The sequence below is a fragment of the Botryllus schlosseri genome, chromosome 10, assembly GCF_051294905.1.
Source record: "Botryllus schlosseri isolate E-star chromosome 10, Bs_hap1, whole genome shotgun sequence".
NCBI lineage: Eukaryota > Metazoa > Chordata > Ascidiacea > Stolidobranchia > Styelidae > Botryllus > Botryllus schlosseri.
Window position 1 is genome coordinate 16497761 of NC_137245.1, and position 22731 is coordinate 16520491.

Below are 22731 nucleotides of genomic sequence, written 5' to 3' on the forward strand. Positions count from 1 at the left end.
CTGAAATGTGGTATTTCCACTAAACTTAATAACTTTGCACTACATGTTTTGTATGCTGCGATACGGCCAATCAATGTTTCAAGGCTTCCACAGTGGAAAATAGTATCGAAACTAAAATAATCGATGATAAATTAACATCAATGGCGAGGAGCGTATAATTTCAGTACTCGAAAAAAATCGTCTTTTACTACTCGACTTGAATCATCAGATTGGAGTACTCGAATCATTGTGCCCAGCCCTAGTTACGATTTGGTACAGAAGACCGAGATAGCTGTGAAGGTAAACCGGTCCTAGGAACTGTATAAGTTGGTTATAATTGTCAGATTGACAGATTGGGCTAAAATTTATACAAGTGTTAATTAAGACTCGAAAATGAAATACATTCGTTCGCTATTTCTTGTCTTTATTATTTTTGGCGTTATTAACGTTGAGACGGTGAGGCTGAGACGCGGCATATTATTTGTAATATATTTTTTGAAAAGATTGCTTGAACATGAATCTATGTAGAAATTTGTTGCGGTCTACCGACGGGGGCGGCATTTTAAGCGAGAGCCAGGGGCGGCAGCACATGCTGCTACGCCAGTGAATCCAGACCCCCCTCAGCCTGTACGCTGTTTACCGCTACTTATCTGTTACATTGGGTGTCCGTTTAGTGCAGTGGTTCCCAACCGGTGGGGAATTTCCCACTGGTGGGGAATTGAATGGTTCCTGGTGGGGATTAGTCGCACTTCTTAAACATTATATACAGGATAGTCTACATATTTACGAAGACACATGCGCGATTAACGTCACCAGTTAACTGCTCTGGGATGAATCTGTCTAAAAATATATTGCGTGATGTTCACAAAAGCTAATTTCTAACTATGGATAACCAATGATGGCGTCACAAACGCATGCAGCACGGCCAGTATGATGTGAAATAACGCTTTCGCTAAATTTTGAGGGTTTCCGGTATCGGTTCACAATACGTTTTATCTTGCAGTTATATTCTATTATCTTGCTTACTGGCGTGGTTGTGTGTCTTGTGTACTCAAACAAGCAATTTGCTGCTCCGTAATGACAAAAGTTAATATGAAAAACGACTATAGTTTTGGGTAGTGGGGAATGAAGACTCGGAATAAATTCGAAGTGCGGAATGAAGACAAAAAGGTCGAAAACCACTGGTTTAGTGAGTCAGCCTTTCTCGCCTAAACGCGCGAAGCGTGACAAATTTTTGTAATTCATTACTGAGTCGGGAAATATGATCGGGAATTGCATATACGATACTATCAATTTTCATCCTCTCTCCGCTCACGTAATCTGATTTACCGGTACAGCTGAGTGAGGTGTGTTTGAAACGGTAGGTCGCCTAGATAATAATTAAACACTTAAGCACTTCGTCAGCCCCCCCCAAAAAAAAAACCTTGAGTCTTGTGCTTCCATAGGGTGATAAACTGACCCCCCATAAGGTTGTTCGCTTTTGCCACGAAATTATAGCTGTACTGTTTAGTGAGCCAACGCGAATCGCGAAAATTTTCGATAATTCGTGATAAAATTGGTCAATAAGATCGGGAATTGCATATATATTGCTATCATTTTCATGTCCTCTCTGCTCATGTAATCAGATTTTACGGTAGAGCTGATTGAGGTGTCTTTGAAACTGTAGAGCCCTTAAGTAATAATTGAACAGCTTCGGACGGCGGACCCGTTGGTATGACTTCGTTACATGATGTTATTTCGTGACCTCCTGTCTGCTGTATCAAAAAATAAAGAATCGCCCGAACGTACTAAACTGAAGGATCACACGATTTCAGATTAGTATTTCTTCACTGGCATAGGCCTATAATTTTTTTGCTGCAGGGTGGTATTTGTCTTGTGAGGTTCAGATTGCCAAGAGAGGAACACTCGGCGCAAGTCATTTAGGCGCCTATATGAACAATTAAACCTATATGTATTTTGTATGTATAACGAAGTTTTCGGTCAGCATAAGGGCAGTCCTTTACGGCCAAGGTTTTCTCGCTGCCGATTGTTCTGGCACACTTCTTGGAGTCGCATGCTACATGGCCTAAAACTTCATGTGTCTTGGTGCGTCGCAGCCCGTTAATGGTCAACGCTGATATGCCCATTTCTATAAAGCTTGCATATTTTTTCTTGGGGTGAAAGTACCCAATAAACAAGATATTTGGCGACTTGAAATCCCGCATGGCGCGAATTTCTTTTTTAAAGTTTCATAAATTTTCAATAAGTACTCTATAATTTATGCTAATTCACGAAATAGGGGGTTTGGGGTGCGGCAATTACGGCCCTGGTCGTATGTAAGTACGAGAATTCCACTTACTACATACAGTTCCTAATGACAAGCGTATGTATAATGGTCATGGTGATGATTTTGATTGGAGATTACTTTGTATCTTTTATAGGCAAGTCGAGGTCTTGATCGTTTTCTCTTGGGGTCGCGAAAATGCTGACCTTATCCGGTTCAATAAATGATCAGCTCATAATAGGCCATGAGTGGGTCCTAGCGCAGGTGCTGACCTTTCTTAGTAACCACTTTACCAAATAGGCCAAGGACCGGAGACGGTGCTTCATGACATTCTACTAAGTATGTAGTTTTCCTAATAAGCAGTCTGATCGAAGGCACTGATCAAGTCCATTTTTAGTAATCAGCTCAAATTTAGTGGTGGGTCACGGAGCATTTTCAAGTTGGAAATTATGTCGTGACCTGAAAAAAATTGATTGCAACATGATGAATCCGCTCTTCAATTTTACACTGACTTTAACTTACATTACAAGAAAATTTGAGTCGAGTCAAAACTTGAATTGTTTATTCGTGGTTTGCGCCATATAATGTAGCGGCAACGTGAATTTTAGCTCGACAGAGTACATTGCGAAAGGAAATCATTGTCCGCATTCTCTTCATCAGCCTAAACCAGTGTTGGGATGACTCGAGTCATGACTTGATCTGGGTTTTTCGAGCATCACCTGGGTTTCTGGGTTTTTGTCCTTGAAATCTGGGTTTTTTTCAACATCATGTTTGTCAGGTCAACTTTACGGCGCAAAATAGATTATTAGATTAGTAAGATCTTCGAATGTCGACGGATTCCACTGTGATTGGAACGGCAGAGTCCGAAGAGACCCATTTACTATTAAAATGAGAGGTCTTGGCGTGATGCGATAGAGCTTCATTGAATACTGACTATACTAGGTCGCAGAAAGTCATGTTCCCAGGGCAGTTCTGATTTAGGACTTGAATGCTACCGGTATCGCTGCAACAAATTCGTTGTGTGTCAGTAAATAGTACGTAACTGCTGTAAAGTATGCAATTTATGCACATGGAAAGACCGATTGTTGAACTAACTAATTACCATGTTGACATCAGAGTATATTCACTTTCAACAGGGACACTCAAAGAGAGACATTTTGGGCAGCCGGGCAAGTTATTCAGAGTGAGAGGGGTTATAGTTAAGCGCAAATTTACTATTAATTTCATGATTTGGCAGTTTCTTTTTCGACTAAACATCCCAGATAAAAGTGTTTGTCCCAGGTTTAATGAATCGAAAGCTATTTTCAATCTATCTGGTCAGCTCACAGTCACTAGAACTACCCTACAATCATCCTCACTATAGATGGGGATTAGCATTGTTACTAACATTACGAATATATAATACACTACGTATTGATCCCCCATACCGAATGCCTAGTAGCAATGTGTCGAGAGGAAAACATCATATTTCGATGGATTTACTCATTTAACTGAGCAACATGCATATTATAGTATGGAGATGAACCGTTGGGATTTCAATATCAAGGGCTAAAACTTCTATGTCCGTATTACTGTGATTGATGACTCTCAGTCACTGTTTTACGGCTATATCATAGAAATTTGAGTGAAATAGAGGATCTGGGTTTTTCTGGGGTTTTTTAACGTCCAAATCTGGGTTTTTCCAAAATATCTCAGTGGCATCTCTGCGTCTGGCCATTATTGAGATTTGAGAAAAGGGTGGAGCGCCAATATGGAATCGGTGTCTCGCTTAAACGTACCGGGATTCCAACCCGGGTGGAGCGAAGATTGTTGTGCTTGAAGAAAGTGGATCGTTGAAGCTTCCTAGGAATGCTGGATGGAATACGCATCGTAAAAGGTACAGTACTGCATAGTATTTGTTACCGTGAATATCTACGACTGTGCACACCACCGGGATGACTTTGATTTCATCATTGAAATATTTCATTCGCCGCATTTTCTGTTCTATTTTGAGATATTAGTCAACTTACATAGTGACCTGTGACACCACATACTCCGCCACTGAGGAGTTGAAACTGTTGGCTTGTTCATGTAATTTTTGGGCCATAGCATAGAGATGTTTCCATCCACTGCTGGATTTGTTTGGCACACATGCCACCTCAAATGAGGAACCTTTTGCTTCAATATATTAGATCAGTGGTTCTCAACCTGCGGGGCGCGAGAAATTGACTAAGTCTGTTTGAATTCTGACTAAACATGTGTTTCACAACCATTTTCAGAAGACTATTGTTAAAGAAGAAACTTATTTCGTATTCAAGAAAGCTCGCCAAATTCAAACTCCATCAGTCGCACTCAACTTCATTTGAGCAAATTTTTGATATTCTTTGAAGATTTAGAGCAATTCCCACGTGTAAGTCATTCATTACTTCATAGATTTAGCAGTAGCCTAAAGCTCAGTGCGCTGGGTAGCTGTTGGTAATAGATGGCGAACTGCACTGCTTAAGACAGACTTAGATGCAATATAGGTTGCTATGCGCATTGCGCTCATCACAAATACGTCCTAGGAATGGTGTGAACGTGAGGTTCGCGTTCGCGGTATGTGTGTGAACCTCAGAAAGTTATAGGTTGACGTTCACAAACGAACCTTGGTAGGTTCTGCAGTGTGAACCTTTTTCATATAGTATAATTTTCACTTCATTATAACATCTTTCTATGAAGTTTATTGCATTTCAACTGCGGGCCACTCTATGCATGGCGCTGGCAGCATAAAATAATCTACACCAAACGAGCATGTACCTTGAAAATCTCAAATATTTTACTTGCTTTGTCGCAAAAGTTTACTCGAAATATCAAGCTTTCCGTTTGTGAATATTTAGTGACCCGCAATCATGCAACATCAAGATCGAAATACACCACATGTAGTCAGCGAATGATGTTTATTCAACCAATCAATGAAATTGATGTCGTTGCCTGATGTAAAAAGCTAGCAGGCGTACAGGATCAATCTTGACTTTATATGTTCTTTGTATAATAAAAACCAAATCCATGCGATTGTGGTGTTGGCTACTGCTGTATAACTTGTTAGTGAAATAATATCGGAAGCAAGTATAGAAACCCGTTTTACACCCTGCTGAATATCAACGTAGCAATACTCGGATGCCGAATGCATTGTCCAGTATGGCCTAGACCAGAGGTCTCAAACTCAAATGTGCTCGCGGCCCATTTCCTAGTTTTTGATGACGCCGCGGGCCGCAGCATTAATAATCGGGATATTCAATCTATAGGTTCCAACTAGGCCTTATTTGACGGGTCCTTGCAGACAGGCATTCCACAAACATCGTGGAAATATGATTTACCATTGCATTATTCACGCTTGACACGAATAAAATCACATTTTCAAATATTTGAATAATTTTTTTGTGACTGGCATAATTTTTCTAATTAATAAGTTATAGACATAATACGAGAGGATGCACCATGACATCGTAAAACTGTCAGGTTATAATAGTGCACCAAGGGGACCTTTGACGTGCCACAATTTTATGTAATGTATTTTAAAATAGACTGAAGATTGATCTGATATCAGAGCATTTGAGCGGCGTAGTCTAATCCTGGTTTTGATAAAGTCGCGATAAATATTGAATATTGTTATTGTCATTGCCAAAGTCAAATTAAATCCGCGCTAAATTTTGCATTCGAATATTATTGCAACATATCAATAACAACTTATATATAATAATTATTGAGCCACAGTATAATAGCATTGCTTCTTTGCCTTTTTAGCGATCGCACCCCTTGTGCTTCCAATGAGGTTTCTCGTAGCGCCTATCCATTTTCAGCACAATTTCTGATGGTACCTATATTAAAATCAGAAAGCCCATTCACACAAGACTATTTTCCAGTTGAATAAATTGGCCAAGAAAATATTCCACAGTATATAGGTCTAATTCCACAATGCATCTTGCACACCCTGATGTGGTGCTTCCTACCCCGATGGGGTCTACGGACCCTGGTTGAGAGCCCCTGGAATAGAAATGCCCAATCGGCGAATAATTCATTGGTTGTTACAGCTGTAGAGCGTAGTACTACCCTACTCGCCTACGATAATAACATGGACAAAGAGAACAAACAACAGCCAGCCAGCATGTAACCGCAACTATACGTCACGGGGGTCATAGAATGACAATGGTTGCCATACTAACTTGATTACATAGTTATATACCCCAAGCAGCGCTAGCTACGACCTTTTGATATATTACTATTCTCCGTGACAGTTTCATAGATTGTTGCGCCAGTAGGATTAACAATTCACCGTTTCGATTCGCAAGTCATTGTCTGTTTTTAACGTTTGATCCGACTCAACTCGAGTCATTTTTATTTATTATCTCAGTCAATCCAAAACCGAGTCATTTTACGAGAAGGTCGCACCAAACCAAACCACAATTTTAAGTCACGAATCATCAACGGGTCATGTTCTATCGTTATGAACTAGAAATGTGACGTAATAGCTGATCTTCTACCTCATGGTAGCTTTTAAAAGTGATGTGATAGTGAAGTTTGTTGAGATCCCAGTGATTTTTATAGTGGTTTTAGATTGAACTTTAAGCTTTTATATCTAAAAAAATATATGACAGTTGAATATATTGTTGAAACTTGAAATTCCAAAATGCCGTCGCGGGCCGCACAAAATGCTCTTGCGGGCCGCGTGTTTGAGACCTCTGGCCTAGACCCTAGACCAGGGGTGTCAAACATACGGCCCGCGGGTCGCATCCGGCCTGCCAGACCATTTCAGCCGGCCCGCGAAGCTATTTTGAAAAATGGCTGTATAATCCAGCACATTATTTACAAATGTTGAGATTTTTTTACGAAATATTATCATCGAATAATCCGTCAAAATAGAAAATTTTGAGTATGTTCAATTGTTCATAGGCCAAATTTTAACCATTCAACAGTGGTGTTGTGGTTTCACTAGTTACCATCAGCAAGGCAGAGCCGTCATTTACGCCCAATTGCGAGAAGGCAGAAAATGCACACCCTATTCATAGTTTACCGGAAAATGGATCAAAAAGTAGTTATTCACAAAAGTGAAACTGGTTAATGTGAGACGCACTCCCAATTTCGCTTATGACTTAACAGTACCTCTGCATATGGAGAAACCCGAATCGCGATATAATAGTAATAAAACAGCATTATTAAATCCCTCGTATTCATCACAACGCATACACATGAGGTATATATCGTCCTTAAAGCTACTCTTTTAGCAATTTATATCACTATATTGAACCGGCCATATTCTTAATTTTGCTAATTCCATCGTTCGCTAATACTGGTGCTGCTTGAGTAGAACCCTATCACCCGTTATACTGTAATATATTATTGTGTAGGCTTAATAATTGAGTATTCAAGCAACAATCAAGGGCATGGAATTTCAATCATTTGAATGGTCCGGCCCGCGAGCGATCAGGTGGTTTGAATCCGGCCCGCGACGTAATTTGAGTTTGACACCCCTGCCCTAGACCGTTACGGCGTAAGCTTATATTCCCTTGCATGTCCTCGTCGAAATTGTTGACAAAGCGACGGAAGATATAGATTTTATTGGATTATTGTATCATTTGATTGCTCCAGTTGATACAATTGTCGACGTTCAAAACGTCAATATGTATTTCAGCATTGTCGCACCATGTATAGTCCCAAGTCGTCGCTAGATATCGTGTGCATTAATATAGTAGGGTTACCATACGTCCTCTTTTAAGAGGATTTGTCCTCTTTTTTGACTTTTTTGAAACTGTCCTCGGAGGACGCCCTTTTGTCCTCTTTTTTGAGATTACGTCCTCTTTTTTGAAAATTTAGGTCAGATTTAGAGCAAATTGCGAGTGACATGCCGTAAATTAGCACAGAAGTGACGCTCCGGCGGGTATTTCGGAGTGAAAAACGGTGACTTTAGCTCTGAGCGGAAAGATGACCTTTTTTTAGTCATCCACCTAGCAATGTGGAGAGAAAAACGGTATTTTGAGCTCTGGGCGGAAATATGACCTTTTTTTTAGTCAACCGATCACAAAGTTGGGATAATTCACCGGTTTTTGAGAATTCTTCTCCGGTTTTGCAAGTCTCAAATTTCTGAAAAAGTGTCCTCTTTTTAGATTTCCAAAATATGGTAAGCCTATAATATATAGGCTATCTCCTCACGGAATTGTAGGGTTGGAATTAGCAATATGACGTCACGTGATGTCATGAGGTTCCCGTTAACGTTCGCGTTCACACAGAACCTTTCAAAAAGGTTAGCGTTCACACGAACCTGAACCATTCAGAGGTTCACACCATCCCTAATATGTACTTTGCCGCAATCGGGTAACTAACTGCTTGCGGTATTGCGGTACATCCCATCCGCACTTGTTTCTTTTCGGATGTTTCGACTGAAATATGTAGAAGCCACAGCTTTACCATATATTGGACGTGGGGCAATCTGATTTATGCAACTGCAATTCTTTCTGTTTAACAGTGGTCAATGACCTTGTTTCATACTTGGCTATCGTTATTCATTTATGTACTGCTAACAGGTGCTTTCATTGCCAATATGCAATCGTTTCATCGCCATGTCATCATCATCGTCATCATCACATAGTATATTTTTATCAATATAAGATAGTAGCCGAACAATATTTATTGTACTTGAATCCCAAGCATACGGCATCCACCATGACATCTTTTAGTTCCCGAAAATTAACGTTCAAATTGGAAGTGTCTCGCGTTATGCCACGTTCTTGAAGGCTGCAGAGGTAGTCGGTATCGAAGTACTTCGATTTTTTCCACGAATCCAAGTTGGTTTCGTATACTTTCCTACTACTTACATAGGTTAGGCCTAGTATGCTGCTTGCAATTTCGTAGGAAGTAGTTCAGGATAGGTTCGCATCACGTTTATTAAGCCATTTTTCATAAGAACCGCTTGCGGTTTACTACAAATTTATGCAACCCATACACCAGATTTGCCATTAAAACTACTTACTACTACTTCCATTTGAAGTAGTTTGACGTTACGAGAAAAAGACGTTGCTTAGACTTGTAAATTATTGGAACTTTTCGGTACGGCCTTTACGTCTACGTTAAATGGCAACGGTGTCTAAGCGAGTAACATATCTTACCACTTTGATCACCACTTTGATCACCACTAGAAGCATTTGAATATCATTGATTGCAAAGCAAACCATAAATTTGGGCGAATGGCAGTAAACACGGAAGCAATGATAGTTAAGCAATGAGCTACCAGAACAGTGTAACAAGATCACCATCAGTCATTTTCAGAGTTTACAGCATTGGCGTGAAGAATCGATTTTGACGAGAGCAGCTTTCACGGCACATGGTGGGCCCAACGGATTTGGCAGTGCTACGAATCTGCGCGTATGTGTTTGGAATCGAAGCATGGTCGTCTCCGTTGGGTCCTCATCCATAAGTCCGCCGACGACGTACAACGTCCGGCAGCCAGCGACAACGTCATAGCCCCTTGTGACGAATGGAACCACAGCCACGATGCCCAAGTCGGCACAGGAAGGCACGTAGTCTGTATTGTAGAAAACGCTGTTACCAGTGGAATATACAACAGGTTTATAATAAAACTTGGCATACAGTAAATTCCTAGACGACGTACACGTGTGTATTACTGTGTATGGCTATCGCCTTAGTATATGTTACTCACGGAAGCGTCTAACGAAGTATACTTCTATTTTTCTGGAGCAGTAAAGTAGGTCGTTATATTTCAACACTGATTCCACTTTTACTGGACAGTTGTACAGATAAGACCACTTAATTGGTGCACTTTGGGCGCTAAAAGCAGAAACCCGTTTAGATATATGCTTGCATCACTTTTACGGATGAAATTCTCAATTTTCAATGTGCGGAATAGGCCAGGTATACATGTGTCGTCAGTTGCGTCTTCTGGAATTGCACCAATTCGTAGTGTCATGTAGTCGTAGTGCTAATAATTTACGACCCCGTGCCCAAATTGACTGTTCGACACTATTTACTTGACTTCTTCTTTTCAATCCTACCTTATATAGTTCCACTTGTAGTTATGACAGCCAACCCATTAGGGGTGAATGTGTAATGATTGTTAGTTGTTATCATGACGGTACTGTTATTTCTAGGGCCGCCAAGTGTCTGGCACCGACGACGTGAAATGGTCACTTGGTGGACACATGACAATACATGCTTCCTTCTTGTCTGAACTGGATGCCGCGAGGATGCAGAAATAAAGCTGTCTTAAAACCATTGTGCATCTCTTCACATCGATTGTACTAGGAGGTCTTCCACATAGTTACTTCTACTTATAAATTTACAGCATTACTACAACTACTCGAGAGTATCAAGGGTGGCCCTGACCACTTTCACCTACTCTGGACACTCGTCCGTGCTATTGGGACTTCATACACATATATTTGAAAGAGGCACTGTCGCCACGTAATACTCACGACTGACGGAGTTGTTATCCTTTTGATAAGATGCCACAAGTCCTCCATTGAAGAAGTAAAGAACATTTCTCAAAACTGCCGCGCGTACGCCCGGCCATTTGATAGAATTTCCGGGGATGATAGTCCAACAGTTCGAGCGTGGACAGTAGTATTCCATATCAAGACATTCATTTCCCCGGCCTTGGCCGCCTACCACGTATATCTGACCATGAATCTCGCCGGCTGAGAAGTCGGTCCTTGCCTGAGTTAATGGAGCTCGATATTGCCAGAGAGTTTTACCGTTCCAAACTTCCACAAAGTCGCAAACTGCCAATTTGAAAGCGCATTATCGTTATTCGATTTTGAAGTATTATGCTATTTGTTAGCAGTGGCTTATCATTCAAATATAACTACCATGACGTATCGGAATGGACAAAAAACAGAAGTTAATGCCATGCCAAGTTACCATTAGCTTAATTTCAACCGATAGATATGTGTCTATTACGCTTTGCCAATTTTTTAAATAGTAGCATTCATGGTGAACATTTCGTCACTTAGCCATGACCTGTCATACGACTTAAATATTTATTATAATATATATCTCCAAGGAATGGTCAATATCTGGAAGTATTTTTGATCAGGACAAAATAGATTTGATGAGATCAGAACGAAGATTGTAGCTGTATTTTTCACGTTACATTGTAATATATTCGTCTCGAGAGTACCGTGGTGCAACGTCCAAAATCACCATGTTACCGTAAGGCCATACCCGCGGCTTTGAAAAAAAAAGAAGTTTTTCTACACCACAGGAAAAAAACAGTACTTTGTCAAGTATCTTTGTTTAAACCGTCGGATTATCTTTCACCGTTAATAAATAACACTGGTACATCGTAGGCTTCTTTCTTCCTTCTTAGTGTACATTATAAATCAATACAGGTTCAGAAATCATAACTAGCATTTTACGCATCACGGTTACAAGCAAACCTATCAATTATAGAACACACCTCCGTATAAACTTGTCCCTCCAATAGCATACAGATGGCGGCCAATCACCACAGCACACAAATCGCGCCTTGGGTAAGTCATGGGCCGCTTTTTTTTTCTCCACGAATTCTTTTCCTGATCGTAGATCACTACACTGTTCATCCATCGAGCGGAACTACTGCAGCCACCTATTACCCATATTTGATTGCCGTAAGTTGCCACTGCGAATCCACTTCTAAATCATCGGAATTGGGCCTACAGGTAAGCTTTTTGCCACGCATTCAACATTGAAAATAATGCCGCTCACCTTTCCTCTGGCATTCTATCTTTAAGCACAGTCCATTCACTTTTGTCAAAATCGTAGCGTTGAAAGGAATAATTCTGTTTATTTGCATTTTCGGAAGACGAAGCAGCGATCATATATAGCGAGTAAAGACCGCCTGCAAGAAAACAGCAAACCTGATGTAGTATTTGACACGGCATATGACAAAATAACTTTCTGTTTAGTACTCTAGTCCTAAAATAAGGATCCTGCACAATTCACTACAGTAGCCTACTCAGCATACGAATTTGGATGATCAGTCTTAGTATATCCTTATATCCAGTGGCGACTCGTGGCAATATCGGGTAGTGAGGCAAGGGGTGCACGCGATTTTAATTGTCCAGTGACGTCACAATAGTGTATTCGCACGTGAAAATGTGACTTCGTGGTGGTCGCGCACAGTTTGCATGGGGTATAGACATTAGGCATGGTTAACAAGGCTTACGTATTTCAAATTATTAGAAAGAAAATATGAAGTACAGCAGTTAATACCTGCACATATTAACGTTTGTATCAGTAGGCCTATTGCGCGCGGCGTGATTTCATAGTTGCAAAATGTCCAACGACGAGTTCATTGAAATCTGGAATACCCAGAAGGACAGCCTCGAGAATCGTGAGCACATCTAACGTAGGGTTACCATATTTTTGTGAAGCAAATTCCGGACACTCTTTAGCGCCAACTAGCGGATTTGAAAATGAGGTGACACATTGTCTGTCAATATGACGTCACACTAGCAAAGCATTGCCCATCGACTGTATACAGCAGTGGTAATGGTGCGCGAAGGTCTTCCAGGTGGTAGCCTACGCGAGAAGATTCTGTTTTTTTCGACTGAAGGGAGTTATTAGTTCAAGGGTTGATTCTGAGTGTTTGAAGCCGCCGTCGTCGTGGTAAGGTCGTCGTTGTTGGTAGTGGTTATCCCACCAATGACGGCCTACTGGGAAGAGATCTAGTCGTAAAGCATATGGATTCGAACCTAACCAAATTCTGTCTTAATATATTTGACCACAAGAATTTCAAATGGATCCACTACAGAAATCATATACTGCGCCCCAACATGCACCTCAACACGGTGGAAACATTTTGACCGCCTTCAGCGCGCTTATCTTATGTAGGTGGTACGCGAGCACTGCATAAAACCTCGAAATGGTACGTGGGAGAAAAAAGGTTGGGAACCACGAACCACTGGTATACGGGAAAGCAGTGGAACATATAGGTCTTGGATTGGGTCATCTGTAATGTGGCCTCTGGTGATTGCTATACTAGCTAGGGTCTGCAATAGATTTCTCCACGGTCCGGATGAAACGTCTGACGGGCCGTGTCATGGCCTGTCGGGATTGTGTTGGACAGCCCTGCTATACCGTTGGGTCGGTGCGGCTATCTGGGTATGTGTTTTAATCAGGTCTGAAACAACATTTTTCTGCCCCCTTCCGCCGAATAAAAATGCACTGATCTTGGGCCCATCATAGGGTAGTCGATGTAACTTTTTGGGCGCTTACAATATGCATCTGGCTGTTAAATTTTTTGACTGACTTCTGTCAATATTATTGATTCTTCCATATATTAGGCTACTATAAAATGCACCAGCAGGTATAGCACACAGCTGGTGATTTCTAACTTTTTATGGTCGCGACCGCATTTCCAACTTCAGAATGTTCCGTGGACTAGCTTCAAACTTGATAAGTTGATTACTAAAAAATCAGCTTGCCCAAACTATTTATTTTGATTGCAAATTTGGCGAGGGTGGTGCCTGGTGCCCATACTATATCAATATACGTTGCATTAATTCGCGAGCGGTGCGAAGAAACAATTTTAAATAGCATAAATCTGCTTGAAAATAATATTGTTTATGTTGATGTACGAAAAAATTTGAAGCCTACTTCAAACCGTCAAAATTCCGGACATTTAGGCATATTTTAGGAGTTCCTCCCGGACGCAGATTTTTCAGTGAAATTCCGGACATGTCCGGGAAATTCCGGACGTATGGCAACCCTAATCTAACGCATCGAGCTTAATGACGGCAGAAAAGTTGATAGAGGGCAATTTTTTACCAATAGGAATTTCAAAAGTTCACTAGTGGTTACTACTTCAGAAAAGATGTATTGGAACACAAACAAGTCACCTCGAGCTGAGCAATGTCGACCATCGGGCAATATCGAGGCACCGTTTGCAGTAGACCGCATGCTTCAGATAACGATACCTAATTTCAGTCGAACTAGAGACACTGCCTGTGGCATCACGAGTGTAAAAGTGTATGACAAGGCATCCTTATCCTCATCTATGAGTCATCCATTCATTTTTATCAAAATGCGTTGGGAAAAAGGTAAGAGTGTGCTTTCCTCATGCGTACGATTAGATCAATGGACAATTTCCAGGCTGATAAGGCCGAGTCTTGCGTAAAACCACCGAATTTTGCGTAAAATATATGGAGGAATGTAGACTGATCAAGGGATCAGCTGTTAGCCGTCATCGAAAACGAGCTGGCTATCGCGCTTGACAAGAGGTTGTAAGCGAATGGCTTGAAGGCCACAACTTCAAGGTGAAATTGACATTGAAGAATATAAAATAAGGTAAATATTTGAATACAAACCGAGAATATTAGTAAAGTGTTTCATGGGATCATCATCTCATCACCTTTCTCAGTATGGAACGCAGTTAAAATTAGCACAGACCAACACCGGCTTTTGCGTGAAATCCGCGATGCGGTAGTTAGGCCAATGCGTCAGATGAGCGTACATCTCTATCATACTCGACCTCGATAACGAAATTACTGCCCTAGTCATTTAGTGTCAACCTCGGGACTTGGCACATCGTTCGATACTAACATCAAGACATACCGTCGACCCTAAAACTTGGAGCAGTGTTAGATACCACCATCACGACATAACATACCAATTTTCAAGAATTATCATGTTGCGAAAGACCCTCAAAATCGACTTATACCAGCAAAGGTTGTCTAACCCCATCGGACGGTAACAAAGTTCAGGTATATATACCATTGCTACATCACACTGGCAGGGCAACTTGCCAAGTTGTCCCGCTTGCTCGGTAATTTGATGAATAGGAGAGAGTAGTTCCCCATTTCTTTGTTGCGAGCGGCTTTGAGAGAACAGACAGTCAAAGCTAGTTATGAGCGCTACCGGGGCATGCCCCGGGTGGGCATTTACAAAGCGAAAACACAGAAGATAATTCGATTTTCGCAGAGACTCTGCTATATATGAGCAATTGGCAGTGGCGGCTCGTCCTATAGGGCAACTGGGGCATTGCCCCACCTAAAATTCTGTTCAATAACAATTCTTTACCATTTATAGACGCCCACCTATCTATATAAACCGAAATCACAGCGAAAATCGTATACTTCTTGTCCTTTCGCTTGTAAATGCCCATATACAGCGAAGTCTATGAGAAAATCGAATTCTCTTCTGTGTTTTCGCTTTGCGAATGCCTAGCCGGGGCTTGCCCCGGTAGCGCTCATAGCAAGCTTTCACTGTCTATTCTCTCAAAACCGCGCACAATAAAGAAACGGTGATTTACTCTCTCCTATTCATAAAATTACCGAGCAACCGGGGCACGATAGCTCTGTGCCCTTAAGGTGTGATGTAACAATCGTATCTATAGCTGAACTCTGTTACCGTCATATGCGTTTAGTCGACCTTTGCTGGTATAGGTCGATTTTAATGGGGTTTCACACCATGAAAACTCTTGAAACTTGTTATGTCATGTCGTGATGGTGGTATTTAACACTGCCCCAAGTTTCAGGGTTTCTACTTAAAGTTTAGGGTAGTAATTCCGTTTCCGAAGTTGAGTGTGTGCTGATCCGTCATGTATCGCAAACAGATTTTACTCAAAAGCCGGTATTGGTATCCATTGGTTTTGACGGTGTTCAATACTGAGATCGGTTATGATATTTGGCACGGTAAGTCTTAATGTTAGTATCGAACGCTGTACCAAGTTTTAAGTTTGTCACTGAACTGTGTTAGTGGTAATTTCGTTTCCTAATTCGAGTGAGAGCTGACTCGTCATTTATCGCCAACAGATTATACGCAAAGCCGGTATTGGTCTCTATTGATTTTAACGATGCTCCTTACCTAGATCCGTCATAAGCTTTTGCACGGTATGTCTTGATTTTAGTATCGAACGCTGTGCCAAGTCTCAAGGTTGACACTCAATGATTAGGGCAGTAATTTCGTTATCAAGGTCGAGTATGGTAAAGATGTGCTCCGATCTGACACTTTAGCCTACAGCACATTGCGGATTTCACGCAAAAGCCGGTGTATCTGCGGTAACGTTAAGTGAGATGATGATATCATTCTCAGTTTGCATTCAAATATTTACTTTGATCGTATATTCTCCAATGTCAATTTCACCGTGAAATTGTGGCCTTCAAGCCATTTGCGTACAACCCCCCCGTCCCTTGATCAGCCTATTTCTCAGTAAATTTTACGCAAAATTCGGTGTTGGTCTGTTCGCATTAATTTTGACAGTGTACCATACCGAAAAGGGCCATGAGGCCACTTCTCGATAATGTCATGTAGCCTAACAGTGTACCAAGTTTAGGGCTTTCATCCATGCACGTATTTATTCGGTAATATATTTTTCAAAGGCGATTTCGCAGCAGACCTATAAGACAGTAATAAAAACGTATGTGTCGTGTTACAGTCTCCAGTTTCAAGGCCAAAATCTCTTATGCTGTACCGAGACCAAATTTCCGAGGCTGCTATTCTTAGTCCTTTGCAATGATGTTTTGGATTCAATAGGACAGGCCCAATCTATGAGATAACAATTGCGTATCTGTCCGAATTCGTTGACCTTTCAAATTAGGCTTACGCTATCTCTCGAGTTATAGTCATTTCCATTTCTGCAGATAATTAGTCAGGTCTAATGCGAACATGAACCGTGTTGAATCTTTGTTCCGTACGCCGTTTACGCAGTTACCACACTTCAAGTCACAGCTCACCAGCGGACCTCTCGTGGCACATACGTTAAAATCACTGTTGCCGGGAAATTCATGTTACCGTACCATCATTAAGTTACTTGTTTACGATGGAAAACGCCATCGTGACGTCATCTTGATAAAAAGTCGCTTGCAGCCCTTGCCCCACCACCTGATATTGTCACGAGCCGCCACTGGCAATTGGCATTTACCAGAGATAGCACAAAAAGAATGCGATTTTCGCCGTTATCTCGAGTCGATATATATTGATTGCTGAGCGTCTATAAATGGAAGATCATTGTTATTGAACAGAATTTTAGGTGAATCAATGCCCCAGTTGCCCTATAGGACGAGCCCGTCTAGAATGGCGTTAGTATAGAATAGGTCTGATTCCGAAACGAAACTGCTTTTCCAGAATTTTCGAATGTTGTGGCCGAGAACATTTCAACACAAACTCATACGCCACTTCGCCAATGAAAATATATAGTTGCCCAGACTGTGTCTGTTTACAGTTCAAGCAACTATTATCGTTCTTTCCGGTTATTGCATGAATCGAATTTCCAAATGTTGCATGCCTCCAATCTATTCTCAGTTTTGTAAAATATTCACGGACCGCCCCTTACATGAAAATCAGAAGACAACAACCACAGCGTCGAAATCCTAAATTGTCACATGGAGTTCAAAATATTACTCGAATTTTTAAGAGCACTGGGTAACTATTTTTTATTTTGATTCCATATTCATGCAGATCAAGGGACCATATGGCTGAGGTGCAGTCAAATCATGAGAAGATTGGATTGAATTTTAAAAACGGAATTTACAATATGAAATGCTATAATTAGATTACGGTTACCATATTTTTGTGAAGCAAATTCCGGACACGCTTTAGCACCCACTAGTGGATTTAAGAATGAGGTATAACGCATTTTCTGTCAATAAGACGTCACACTAATTCAACTTCGAGTTTATTCATAAACTTTCATCATTTCAAAAGTCACAAGACTGCGATACAATGAAAGATAGGAAGGTGCCGAAACGACTTACAGTAGTCTTTGCGATCAGACACCCACTTGGGCCTAGGCGATGTAAATAAGAGGCATGCACATGGAATGAAAAAAAATATTTTAATAATAAAAAATAATAAGCGACCCATTCACTAGCAAAGCATTTTCCATCCATTGTATACAGGAATGGAATGGAACATAGGTCAGGAATTGGGCTATCTGTATCTGTATATGATGATTTTACTACTCGCTAGGGGGTCTGCAACAGATTTCTTCACAGGCCTGATGAAATCGTCTGGCGGGCCGCGTCCGGCCTGTCGGGATTGTGTTTTAAGAGCCCTGCTATACTATTTGTTCGGTGTGGCCATCTGGTTGCGTGTTTTAACCAGGTCCGAAACAACATTTTTCAGCCCCCTTCCACCCAAAAAAGCACTTATCTTGGGCCCACCGTAGGGTAATCGATGCAACTTCTTGAGCACTTACTATAGGCATCTGGTTGTTATATTTTATGAATGAATTCTGTCAATAGTCTTGACTCTTCCATATATTAGTCCAGTGGTTCTCAACCTTTTTGACCTCGCGAGACTATTTGAAAATGAAAAATAGTTCGCGGCACACTTGGTTCTCAACTTTTTTTGGCTTACGGCACCTCTGAGCTACAAGAATACTTATCGCAATGTACCCATTAATTTTCAAGAATCTGCGCGCACTCGCCGACTCATTGCGCGGCCCTTGGACAAGAGTGCGTAACGACTAAAATTAAAATAAAAAAATCACTTTGACATTTTTGTGCGCAGCTCAAATTTTCCTAGCGCCGAGACCGTGTCAGCACTGCGCAATTGCCCACGCGTGCAGCTTAAAGGGAACATTGCTTAGCAGCAGCCACAGTCGTACAGACGAATTACTTCTACCTTTTTGGAGCACTCAGCTAGGATTTTTTCAGCTTTAAAGAAGGAATTACGCTATCTTATATATCTGCGGGCATGTTACAAATAGTACGTCGACAAATGATATCATTTGACACGGGAATCATTTTGAATTCTTTCACCGCTTTGGTCCCAGGAATTATTTTACAATTCTACTACAAGCCGAATAATAACATACCCCGCTTCCTAGTGAGGATTTGAATTTTTCGCAATTACCTCTGCGCCCACATAACTAGCCTGCTGCGATCTCGTTGAAACTTTGGTCTTCGCTTATATACCATATTTCATGCGATTTTTTCGACAATAAACTCTGTCAACTACCGCATTGTCGATGTAATTATAACCATCGCATCGAACAGACAAAGCACGATCGCCACAAAGCAATACGGAGGCTTTGGCGCGTATTTACGATGTCAAACGCATTTCCACGCATATCGTATAGCACGCGTGAGGATAGCGATGCCTCATTAGTTCTACTGGCAGGGACAGCCATCCGCAGTTCAATTATACTTCCAACAAGTCGCGATAATAACCGCAGCGGTGGGAAATTTGTTAACTGATGCAAATAGATCAAATTTACTTCTCCATTTTCACATCCGTCGCCGGTAACATAACGTTGCGCTCCGAGCCTACATTTTAACTGTAGTGCCGAAACGCTGCCTAACAATACCAATTTGGATGTCTATTTTTTTGCAATTCGAATTTGTAAACGTGAACATCACTTCCTAAGGAATTAATTCGGTGGTGATTAGGAAAAGGAAGACGATGAGGATTTGAAAACTACATTGTCATACAGGCGCCGCCGCAATGTTCAAATCTGAAGTCAACCTTCATGGCATGCATTATGTCGGGTAAACCGACTTCACGGGGGATATTGATTGCAGGCATGACAGCAATTTTGATTTGTCAGATGTACTGTACAAACTTTACATCGAGCCCGTTTTGGATTATTGATTGTTTGCTATAGAATAGAACTATTTAGCGCATAATTTCAAAAATTTCGAATAAATCTCCCGCGGCACACTTGCGAGACGTAGGCTAAATGGCACACTAGTGCACCGGTTGAGAACCACTGTATTAGTCTATCATAAAATGCACCAGCAGGTTGCACATCCGATGATTCCGATCTTTTTATGGTCGCGACCTCATTTCGAAATTGAAAGTGTTCCCTGGCCCACCTCAATACTTGACAAAATGATTACTAAAAAATTTCAGCTTGCCCAGACTTACGCACGGCCTATTTCGGAAACTGATTACGGCCAATATCTTCGCGATCCCCAGATAAAGACAAACGACCCCAAGATCTGGAAGCACAGACTGTGACTGAAGCATCCAATCGGCCTTAACCAACTCCACGAATATACCGTTAGCTTATAATTACGATTACAATTAGACTTATTTCAGTAAATGATGGTTATTTTTATTTATTTTTGATTGCATTTTTTGCGAGTGCGGTGCCTGGTACTCATACTAATATCAACAGACGTTGCATTAACTCGCGCGCAGCGCGAAGAAATATTTCGAATAGCCTAAATCGGTTTGGAAATAACATTGTTGATGTAAATTTACGACAAACTTTTGAGACTACTTCAAGCCTTCAAAATTCCGGACATTTAGGCATATTTTAGAATTTCCTCTCGAACGCAGTTTTTTCAGTGAAATTCCGGGCATATGGCAACCCTAAATTAGATAGGGTTTTAGAAGTGCATTACATTATATCGCAACAAACAATCTCCGTTCAAATTGCCAAATTTATTCCACTCGACGTTTTTCCACTGACCCTCCTCAAGCGCGAACGTCAGTAAAACCAAACTAAAATATAGAAAGATTGTTATAATTTATACAACACAACGAAATTAGTTATTTCTATGATTTGAATTTTTTTACTGCATTTACTGACGTTTGCTCCTGATGAGAATAAGTGGAAAAGTTTCCGAGTGGAATACATTTAGCAATAATAACATATTGTTTGTGGCTATAGCTAATTCAAACAAATTTCAAATCCAGAGCGCAAGAAAATGGCAGACAAAAGTGACATAGGCTATGTGTTGACAAGCCGACACCAATTTTGCGCATTTCCTTTCACAGCCAGTTTATCGGAACACAGTGGTTTAATGAAGCATATCTCACCTTCTCCTGCATCCGACAAAGGTAACTCCTGACTACCGATCGCACGCTCCGGGGACGCCACACCGTCTATATCATCACGGGTTACGTCCAGCATTATCAAGAGTGGTTACCAGGCCTATCTAGACGCTAAAGATTGAGAACATAAGTCAAAGTTTTACGTCACGAAAGGAAACATCTCAGAGCCAACGCAATCAATTTTTGCGAAGGGTAAGCAATTTAATGTGCGCCACATATTCGAGCATGTAAGACATATGAGTTCACGTATTCCATGAATACGGTTTTGCATGCATTACACGAAAAGCCAACACGAGTATATCTAGGCTAACGGAGATCATTTGCAGAAATACCAAATTACTTATCATGATTGTTGAGATAAGTATCGCTTTAGCCTCATTGCAGTCTATTCCACGATCTCCATACCGTACACCTGATACTTTGCTACAACATCTTTCCTCTGGGTTTGCAAACGTCGCTGGTGTTTTTTCGACAGTGTCACTGGAATTGAACAAGTGATTGTAACAATCAACAATCAATAGATTGCCAGAATGCAATGATGAGTCTGTAGAAAGAACACGATGAACAGTTGGTTGCTTAAATGGGGACAATGCTCTCATTACGATATGGTCTCAAATAAAAGTTGATAATGTGAACAATATTTTGGTAGCATCGCTTTCCCTCAGAAAGCGACCGTACTCGAACTGTTACTTAAAACCAGGGGTCATCAACACGCGGCTCATGAGGTCATATTTTGCGGTCCGCGATCAGATTTTACATGTTGGAAGAATGCTAAGTAAAGCATTTATAACTGCTGTGTTTGATTTCAGTTTCACACCATTGTTGTTGTTTGAAAATAAGCTATTCGCCTGTGATCAACATCACTATTCTTCACCAGCTGAATCGGCTTCGGTGATGGCTATGGTATTCCATCGAGGGAAAATCAGTTGATATCAATGGGCAATTGGGCATGGGCAATTGGTATATTGCCTTGACGTGCAGTGGCCCAGACACTGCCAAGACCGAGACGCTCAGATCACGGGCCTTGGGGCGTCCCCACTAGATCAAGCTCTAGGATGAGCTAGTAACGTGTCTCGCTAGTCCCAATAACGATTACTTAGTCGCTGAAATGTATAGTCAGGTATAGTGCGCAGATCATATGGTCTAAAACAGTGGTTCCCAACGTGGGCGATTTGGCGGCCTAGGGGGGCGAAAATGACGAAGGGGGCGATAGGGGGACGAAAATGGACAAAGGGGGCGACAGGGGGCGAAAATAGCGAAGGGGGAGATAGGGGGGCGATGACGCGGTAAAACGGCTATTTTGGAGTCAAGTCGGAGAAATGACCTTTTTTTTATAGTCAACCCACGGAAATTTAGTTGCAAAAGTGTAAAATTCGACACCGAGCCGAAAAGTTGACCTTTTTTTTAGTCAACCCGCCGATGATTACAGATTGTATACCGATTTTTCGGTTCACAAAATGTGGGAGGGGGGGGGGGCGATGATCGGGGTTGAGCTTGATAAGGGGGCGATGAGTCGAAAAAGGTTGGGAACCACTGGTCTAAAATAAAATGAGGTTTATAATCATGATATTTGTTATGGTATTTATACTTATTGAGTAAAATATCACTTACTTTGTGGTAACTATATGCCCATCGTCCATGTTAGGGAGCACAGCGCTGTACTGACCTAAATTTTCAAAACGTGGTTGGTATACTGAGGCCTATTTTGTCTAGATTTTGCATTCTTGTGGGCCGCGGCCTCTACGAGATTTGAAAAC

At 41.2% G+C, this 22731-nt stretch overlaps 1 protein-coding gene across 2 annotated transcripts; it reads right to left on the reverse strand.

The window, feature by feature from the left end:
* Positions 1-9391: 9391 nt before the first annotated feature.
* Positions 9392-21090, reverse strand: LOC145447716 (kelch-like protein 23). 2 transcript variants are annotated; one of them, XM_080325965.1, is made up of 5 exons: positions 20960-21090; positions 11954-12086; positions 11667-11881; positions 10684-10989; positions 9392-9776 (listed from the first exon to the last, which is right to left on the reverse strand). In XM_080325965.1, the coding sequence occupies exons 1-5, from the start codon at positions 21051-21053 to the stop codon at positions 9517-9519; spliced, it is 1008 nt and encodes a 335-aa protein (XP_080182091.1). In that variant the 5' UTR covers positions 21054-21090; the 3' UTR covers positions 9392-9516. The 2 variants fall into 2 exon arrangements, with proteins under 2 accessions (XP_080182091.1, XP_080182092.1); XM_080325966.1 differs by lacking the exon at positions 20960-21090 and having other exon boundaries at positions 11667-11834; positions 11954-12088.
* Positions 21091-22731: the final 1641 nt, after the last annotated feature.